General features: G+C 42.7%; 1 protein-coding gene across 3 annotated transcripts; it reads right to left on the bottom strand.

The window, feature by feature from the left end:
• Positions 1 to 1885: 1885 nt before the first annotated feature.
• Positions 1886 to 8330, bottom strand: RBM12B (RNA binding motif protein 12B). Of its 3 annotated transcripts, XM_084209036.1 has the most exons (4): positions 8262 to 8330; positions 5329 to 5374; positions 5096 to 5255; positions 1886 to 4645 (listed from the first exon to the last, which is right to left on the bottom strand). In XM_084209036.1, exon 4 carries the CDS (start codon positions 4615 to 4617, stop codon positions 2518 to 2520), a length of 2100 nt encoding a protein of 699 aa, XP_084065162.1. In that variant the 5' UTR covers positions 4618 to 4645; positions 5096 to 5255; positions 5329 to 5374; positions 8262 to 8330; the 3' UTR covers positions 1886 to 2517. The 3 variants fall into 3 exon arrangements, with proteins under 3 accessions (XP_084065162.1, XP_084065163.1, XP_084065164.1); XM_084209037.1 differs by lacking the exon at positions 5096 to 5255 and having other exon boundaries at positions 8262 to 8311; XM_084209038.1 differs by lacking the exons at positions 5096 to 5255; positions 5329 to 5374 and having other exon boundaries at positions 8214 to 8295.
• Between the last annotated feature and the right edge of the window lie 859 nt (positions 8331 to 9189).

Raw genomic sequence — 9189 nt, 5'->3', positions numbered from 1 at the left:
GACCCAAAACACCAACTAGGTAAGAGCTATAAACTAAGCACCAGCTGTCCTATTAACCTTGTTATTTAGCTGATGTACTGGCATCCCTTCCCAAGTTTCCTATCCTTCAGTGCATCTGTACGTACTTTGAGATGCAGCCCTTTACACACTGTGAAAAAGTAATTTTTTTTCGTGTATCAATCAAACATTTCAGATTAACCTAAAGTAGTCATAAACTCTAATCTGGCTTTAGATTAAATACAAATCAGCTACAGGGCAATCAAAAGACCATTTTGTAATGCCTTAATTATGACCTCTGCCATTACAAGCTTTATGATACCTTTTATATGTTCACTGGGGGGGGGGGGGGGGGGGGGGTAAGGTTTACCATCTGAAAAACTAATGTTATCTTATCAGCAATTACTCTTAACCTTTTCTGAAAACAGTTTTTTTTTCTAAAAGATAATCTCACACTTTACTGGCTAAGCAACCTATTAAACTCTCTTACCTTTCCAACCTCCAAGTTTGAAATCTACTGTGTAGTAACTAGAAGCACTTTAAAAATCAATAAATCATCTAAAACTGATTAACTGGAGAAGTTAGTTGTATTCACATTTTCAACACAGCTTACTAGTAAAAGATGATAGCTTACAAAAATAGTCACAATGAAGTTTTCAACATGATAGTCAGGGAAGTTTATTTTGAGAATTCTCATGTCTTGATTTTTCCTGCAACATCTTCTGGCTCCTTGATCTCTTTTAAAGTAGCTATTAAATAAAGCACAAAATTGTTGGGTTTTAATTCTTTTTAAGTTCAGAGGAGGATTCAAAACACTGTGATTCTGAAGCTAATTCCTACCAGAAAGCAAAAATCAGGATGTGTTCAAAGTTGAAAACTTGGCCATTGTGTTTCTTTGCTCAGAGGAATCTACATATACAGACCTTGCATATCATTCAAAAAGTTTTTTTCTTGGCACTTAAAACACAGAATAAATAATATGCAGAAGAAATAAAGCTACACTAACCTTTTAAATATTACAGAACAAAAAAATCACATTCTTTTTGTTTTCTTCTATCAAACAGTTGGCATGGAAGTTCTGCAATCACAAGGATGACTTCACATAAATTAATAAAGGTTTGACCACCAGTGAGGGGGGATCATTAGCCAGAAAGGCTGCCTGGACAGCTCTTTCCTTAATGCTATTAAAGATGCTCTAATAGCTATATTTAAAAGCTATTATAGATGCTTTTATTAAAAACAAAGCCTTGAGTAGCCCATTCAAGCCAAAACTTGCTCTGGGGAGTGAACTGGACTAGAGACCTCCCTACTTCACGAATTTAAGAATTCTGGTTATTGAATGAGCAAAGGTTAGAAGTTTTCACTGCCAAGTTGCAACTCTGTTGTCTCCGTTTGAGTGGACTGAGACTTAATCCTTTAGTACTACAGATACTATCTTGCACAGTTGTAATGTCAATGAAAGTCCCTGCCCACACAATCAAAGTTTCCTACTAAACCTTAATTTTGGAGACACAGCTTTTCCAAGCTTTGATTTCTTCTTAAAATTTAAACATGCTGGTAACAAACCAATGAAAACAACACATTCTAAATGCTGACATAAGCATTTATTTTATTACGTAAGAAAATAACGCTTGTCAGCTTGGTTGCCAGTGACAGATGTTAGTAAAAACTAATCACAGATTGACCTGGAATGCATCCAGACATCATTAGCCAGTTAGTATTCATATTACGCAGCATGTGAAAATAAAACAAAACCACTGAAGTCAGAATTCTTGATCTAATTCCAACATTTGTTCTCTGCCTCAAGGTACTACAGTGAGTGAGAAAAAAGCCTAACTGATAAATACAGCCTCTGCAAACTCTGTCAAATACCAATCCTTTGCTGTGTTGACAAACTACCAGTTCACTCTTTCCAGATGAAGCAGCCAGCATCATTCTCACCAAGACTCAGATCTGCTGAGCATAGTAATTGAGATCATTAACTAAACAGGTTTTAAATATAAGACACACATTTAAATGGCAATTTCCTTTTTATTTTAAAAAAGTTGCAAAGCCAGCTAATGAGAACAGCAAGCTCTTAAACAGGAATGCCTGCAAACATATGAAACCGAATAAAACCTGTAAAGTTTACACAAAAAGAAAAAAAAAATCAGTAATTTTTAAATTTTATTAGGCTAACCTCAGTAAGAAGTGTCATTTATTAATGCAGGTAGCACTGAAAATCTTCTATTTGAACCGTTTGTGTGGTCAGTCAACCAGCACTTACGTTTTTATTTGGTGCAAAGACACAAGACTGGAATTAATCTAAAAAAAAAAACCCAAAGCATTACAACTCCATCCTTTTATACCTTGATGTAAGACATTCAATGTCCTACAGGTATTTCAACCAAGAGCTAAACAACTGAACTGGGTATTTACAACCGTTGATGGAAACTGTTTTGCATCTTCTAGTAATTAAAAGTTAAAACAACTTCAATACTGTCAAACCTAGAACGTGTTATTAGAGCATCTTTTCCTCCTTTACAGCAAACTCAACTTAACTTTCCGTGGACCAATGGGCCTATCATTCAGTTCATTAATAGCAGCCACAGCTTCCTCATAGTTTGTCATAGCAACAATGGCATCACCAGAAGGTAATCCTTGTTCATTGTACTGCACAGAAACTGACTCCGGTATCACTCTATAGCCATAAAAAAAATCCAGAATCTCATTAGGAGTAGCTTTAAAAGGTAAATTTTTCAACAGAATAGGAACAACACGTTCAGAACCACCACTGAAATTTGGATCTGGCATAAATCTTCCTTCAGGAAAATTTCCCATTTTATTATTCCCAAACTCCATTCTACCAAAAGGTTCACTGTCACCACCAAAATCCATGAGGGGTGGTGGACCCCTAAAATCCTTAGGAGGGCACATGAAGTCCTCAGGGGGATGTCTAAATTCAGAATGATGCCTGAAGTTCCCAGGGGGACCAAAAGAATGCATGGGTGGCCCTTGTGGTGGCCCAGATGGTGAACCAACTGGACGGGAGAGGTCACCTCTGTCATACGGATGTGAATGACCATGCATTTCATTTGGTGCAGATAATGATGCAGCGACACCAAACTTCTGCATCTGATCTTGAGATATAAGTCTTATTAACACTTCGGTTCCCAAAAACGTTTGACGGTTTAAATTTTCTGCTTTCATAGCTTGTTCTTCAGATTTAAACTTCACTAGTGCTTCTCCCAGTCCAACTCCTTTTTCGTCATAGAGCAAGTAAATATCATCTTCATCAATATCAAACCTTGAAAAGAACTTCTGCACTTCAATTTTTGACACATCAAACGGAAAATTCCTTACATAAACACAATTCTTAGGGCTGGAATGACCTTCTCGGTAACTTTTTTCTGATATGGCCTGTCCAAGATGATCTCTGTCCGGTGATCTTTTCCTCTCACAAGAGTCAATTATTTTCAACATTGACTTTCTTGAAATTGGAAAAATGTACACAGGACGATTGAGAAGAACCTTTCTATGACATTCTAAAGCAGCCTGATATTCTCTCTCACTCCTTAAAACCACAAAGGCATCTCTAGTCCTTTTCTGATGCTTATCTGTTAGAATCTTGATCTGTTTGCTGTGTATATCCAGTTCAGGAAAAAAATCTCTCAAATCTCTCTTTTCCACATTAAAAGATAGATTTCTTAAGTGTATGTAATATTCCTGGCCAGGAGATGAACGAGAATGTGTTCTTTGTCTCCTTGGTGATCTTGAACGAGAATGCTTGCTTGAATGCATGTAGCCTGAACTTCTTGGAGAATGGTCTTCACACAAAAAATGATCCATTTCATCTGGCACGTCTATCCGCCCACCACATTCAATCCACCGTTCCTCTGTAGTTGGACTAATTTCTATAAACCTCTGACCCATGTATTGTCTATGACGTTTAAGTCCTTCTAAGGCATCGCCAGGGGTAGCACATTTTACCAAGCAATCACCATTGTTTAAACCATTGCGGTGCTTTATCAGAATCACTCCATCCACGCGAATCCCCGAAAGGAAAGCACGTACTTCAACTTCTGTTGCAGAGTAAGGTATACCACGTAGAAATAGGTAACGATCATCTGGGTTAAACGGGTGGGAATCCTTTCTTAACTGATAGTTTGACTTAGGTATACCCATATCACCATATCTTGTGCCGTTGGTATGGAAACCAGCCTCCAGGCGATTTGGTGGCCCATAACTAGATTTCCTTATTCCTTTTGGGGAAGCTGTAACTAAATGTGGTATATCTCCAATACTTGATGTACTAGAACCATTAGTACCTGTTCTTCTAGAGCCAGACATAGTTTCTCGTCCCCCACGGTCAAATCGTTTCCGGCTCATTTCTATGGTATTCTGCATCTCTGCCTTGCTGCTGAGAAAGAGCTCTATGCGCGAGTCCTTGATAAACCCTCCCGAACAGCTCATGGCACGCCGTGCATCTTCATCTGTTGCAAATATAATAAAAGCCTCCCCAATCTCTCCTCCAATAATATGCACACCTCCATCAGGAATATTCAATCCCAAGAAGAAACGACGAATATCTGGAGGACCCGCAACAACAGGAAGCCCCTGTAAACGGATGACTACAGCCATGCTGAGCTCAACCCACAGCAAAAATCACCTGCAGACAAAAAGGTACACATGATAGCACGTCTTTAGTACTCAGCTATTACAGTATCTTATCACTTAAGAAGCTAGAGCCTTTTAATTGAATGCCCTTGTCTCATCAAGAGAGAAGGTATCCAAAAACCCACAAGTTCACAAGAACGAGATTAAAACAATTCACTGAATGTTGATTAGTCAAAACAATTAGCTACTCCACCGGCACTCGTGCACAAATCTATCAATATTCCCTACCCTAAGGGCAACAAAATCCACCTAAGTCTCTCCTCAGCATCCACAATACCTAAAGAACACCTCAAGTCTTTCACGGCATAGTTACTATGTGCCAGAGATCTCTACCCACTCCTAAGGAACAAAAAAAATCCGTTTTACTTTTGAACAGGACACTAATTGATAAAAGGAGAAAGGAAAAAGAATAACTATGTCACTGGAAAATGAAGTAACTCACAAACAGTGATGACTTTACTGCTTTGACAAGTTGTTCTACCCAGTGATCAGTTTTCTTCAATAATGTATGTTTTCTCAGCATTCAAAAATGTTGTCTCTTTGGCGTAGTCAGAGTATTAACTGCAGTGGCCACAAGCATATCCTAGTTGCCAGCCACAAGTCTGTGAGGAAAAAAGGCTGTGTATGATCTTGCCACAATACTCAGTGAGAAGTGTTAAGCTTTTGACAGCTTACCTGTTTCTGCTTTGGAGACCTGATAAATTCTGTAAAATCAACTTAACTGTGGAAAGAAAACGAAACATAATTAATGGCTGATACCTGTACTTTGCTTTACACACTGTGCTACACTGCTGCAGCCCATCCATAGCAGCGGCTAATACTAAAGCCAAGCATGTTATGAACCCATGTGAAGAACTCCTTCCATGTTCCAAAATGCCACGCACCGCATCTTTCTGTTTCCATTTTAGAAGCAAAAGAAATTCATAATTTAAGTTGACTTCTGGAAACGATGAAAATACGATGAGATTACTTGGTCATCAATTGTGCCACAATGAACTGTCGCAATGAAACAGACTGACAGTGTATCGAGGGAACAGTTCTCAGCTGAGTTCTTGAAAGGTGCTTAGGTCCATCTCAGGATTACACGACATGTCCATTCTTCTGAAATCCACCTGGTTTCAAACTTCGCAAGAGTATGCTACTCACCAGTCCAGCACTGCACTTAACATACACAGTGAAGACCATCAAATGAAAGAGCAAAAATATCCAACAAGGAGAAACTTCAGAAAGTACCTGAATTTACAAAGCCAACTTCAGTGTTTTCCCTAAATCCTTACTCTACTGCCTTTCAAGCATAAGAACAAGAAGACCTTGAATACACTGACTTAACATACCCTGACTTTCAACATTTTCTAACATCACACAACAAATAGGACAATATTCTCAGAACAACACAAGCCTCTGTAGCAAATGACTGCATCCCTTTAAAACAAACACAACATCCCAATGCTCCAAGCATCTGCAAACACTCCTTCTACAAACCTTGCTCAATAAAGCACTAGATCCTGATGATGAGTTACCTACCAATAACCATTACTGCCACTCCACCCAAATTCTGTCAGACTCCATGTCACTTCTGCACCAGTACTCCATAAGCACAATGAACCAAAAACAACTGCCCATTTAGAAACTTCACTAAACACCATCTGTTCTCTGTACTTTTGTGGTGGTGACCCCAGCCAGCAGCCAAGCACCCACACAGCTGATTGTTCACTCCTAATCCCCACTAGTGGGATGGGAAAGAACAAAGTCAGGAAAACTTGTGGGTCAAGATAGAGACAGTTCCATCAGTGGAAAGAAAAACACAAAACAAAGGAAATCACTCACCACCTCCTACAGGCTGACTGATGTCCAGCCTTCCTCCAAATAACAACTGCCTTGGGAGCCAAGAAAAAATCCTCTCAAAGAAACCAAAACCATTAAAATACTTCTTCCTCCACCTCAGTTTTCGTTGCCCAGCATGATGTTACATGTCACAGAATATCCCTTTGGTGAGTTTGGGTCAGCTGTCCCAGCCATGTTCCCTCCCAGCTTCTCACCTACTCTGAGCACACTCACTGTAGGAACAGAGTAGGGAAAATTGATAAAGCCTTGATACTGTGCAAGCGCTGTTCAGCCACAGCCAAAACACCGATGTGTTTTCAACATTCTTTTAGCCACAAATCCAAACAACTGTATGGGCTGCTGTGAAGAACGTTAACTCCATCCCAGCCAGACCCAGAACACTTTACAATGTGTCTTCTCAACAGATGCAATGACAGTGCCAAAAAAGCATGGAGAATTCAAGGGCAGAATTTTCATACAGCACCTTCATGTCTTGAAAAAGCAAATCCGCTGCCCTGCTACTTCGTGATGTATTTAATCTGTAGTACTTCTGGATTTACAACTCCGCTTTCTTATCCCAATTTTTAAACATCATTCTCAACAGCTCTCCTCCATAATTCTTCGGTGATAAACAGCAAGTTCTCCACGATGCACCAGGGATACAATACACAACCTTCAGTGGTGAAAACCAGACCAGTGGTTCCAGATCATAACGGGATCTCTAAGAAGTCCATAAACAAATGCAAGTTCAAATAATAGCTCTTACTGACTGTATAGTAAACCATCACACATGAGCAGAAAGCACAGACAAGCCATCCAAATTTAAAGTGCATAAACAAAAAGAATTGACTTGTCATGAAAAGTAAGAGCAACTCATTAACTGAACAAGGACTTCAGAGAGCAAGGATTTGGAGAATAAATAAACAACTTCATGCCACAGCTTAAAAGCAGAGAAGTGTACAGTTTTATGAAATTTTATATATGAGCAAAATTGGCTAGAAAACAGTACAATGCCTATTCTTCCAGTCTCAGGAAATTCCAAACATTAATGCCATTAAAATAATCCACAACTTGTAAACGCAGTAGGAAACTAAGTCTGCACTAGACTAGGATTTTTAACGTAACACTGAAAGATTACACACAGACTGCAAGCTAGAAAGAGCACCGACAGAAACATCCCGTCCACGAAACTGGACCAGTACAGAATAACCAGCGGAACAGGGGAAGGTTTCTTATTCTGTTCTTCAAAATAAGCCTCAATAGAGGAAGCAGGCTGCTCCGAATAGCAGTTTGCACAGTGCTGAAGGAAAACATGAGTGAGTTCTGCAGCTGGCCCCTCTACACGCTACACGTATCCGTGCCGAATGTAGCACGGAACCGCTTCCGAGCAAGCCGGCCCGCCAGCCCCAGCGCTGCTGGAGAGACCCGCCGCGGGCGGCATGGCAGGGAACAGGCGAGGGGCACGGGGCGAGGGGAGGCCGCCCCGCGCCACACGCGCTGCGGCCCGCCAGAGCCACCGGTGCCGCGCCCCCACGAAGAAGCCCGTCTGCTTCCCGACACAAGGACAGGGCTGAGGGAAGCACCGGGAGCGGGGAAGTGGGGTGGGAAGCCCAGGGACACGAGAAGGCGGGGGCACACGGGGCCGGGGCACACGGAGCGGCCGCGCAGCGGGTTCCGCGAAGGTCGGGTGACCGAGAACAGGCAAACTTCGCGCCGCCCTCGGCCACACGCCGCACCCAGGGGAGGCGTGCTCTGTCCCTCACGCCATCCATCCACGCACCCACCGGACACGCCGCTCAGCGAGCGCCGCAGGTCCCGGCACGGCTCCGCCAAGATGGCGCCGCGTCCACTGCCCCCCCCCAACGCTGAGGGGAAGCTACGCTGCGCGAGCGCGGACCTGCGCGCGCACCCTCCGGGCGGAGCGACCCCGCCCCCTCCGCTGCCGGGCGCGTGCGCGTGCGCTCGCTGCGCTGGAGGCGCGCGTGCGGTCTGCGCTTAAGTGGATGTGAATGTGAGGGAGCTGTGTAATAATAGATCGGTTTGGTTGTAGAAATGCGCAGAGACAGACCTGTACCGTGACAGATCTGTCTAGAGAGACCGGTCACACGGGGACCGGGCGCCGCTGCCGCGCTGTGCGCTGCCCTCAGGCTCGTTCCCGTCGGTGCCGGCGCGTGCCGAGCCTCAGGCGCCCCTCAGCGCCGCGGGCCCGAGCCCTTGGCACGGTTCGTAACGCAGCCCGGGGCCGGCTCCGGCCTGGGCTCTGACAGGAGGGCACGGCAGGCATGCAGGAATGGAGGAGAAGAAGGAAAGGTTCAAGATTTAGTAAAGGGAAGGGCAGAGGCAGAGTACCTTGGTTGTGCAAGCGAGGTATATTTATCTTAATGTTTATTCTACCTGCCTTCCCTGACTTTACGTTCTCCCGTCTCTTTATGCATATCCAGTACTTACCTGCTCCATTTTACGTAGGAAAAAAACCCCTGTACTATTTATGAAAGATTCACCTAGCAATGCTACCGACTTTAGGAGCTCTCTCAACACAGAGATGGAGTCTTGTTTAGAAAAAAGACTTTGCCTATTCTGTGCGGGGTACAATGTGGAGGTTTCCTCAAATCAAGCACGCCAGTAAGAAAGTTACGTATTTACACAGTCAAATTTACATGAACCTGAGCCTGGAGACAAGTAATTCGACTTGAAAACATAAACTCAACCTTT

Source organism: Fringilla coelebs, assembly GCF_963513975.1.
Source record: "Fringilla coelebs genome assembly, chromosome: 1".
Lineage (NCBI taxonomy): Eukaryota > Metazoa > Chordata > Aves > Passeriformes > Fringillidae > Fringilla > Fringilla coelebs.
This window is presented reverse-complemented; position numbering and strand designations above follow the sequence as displayed.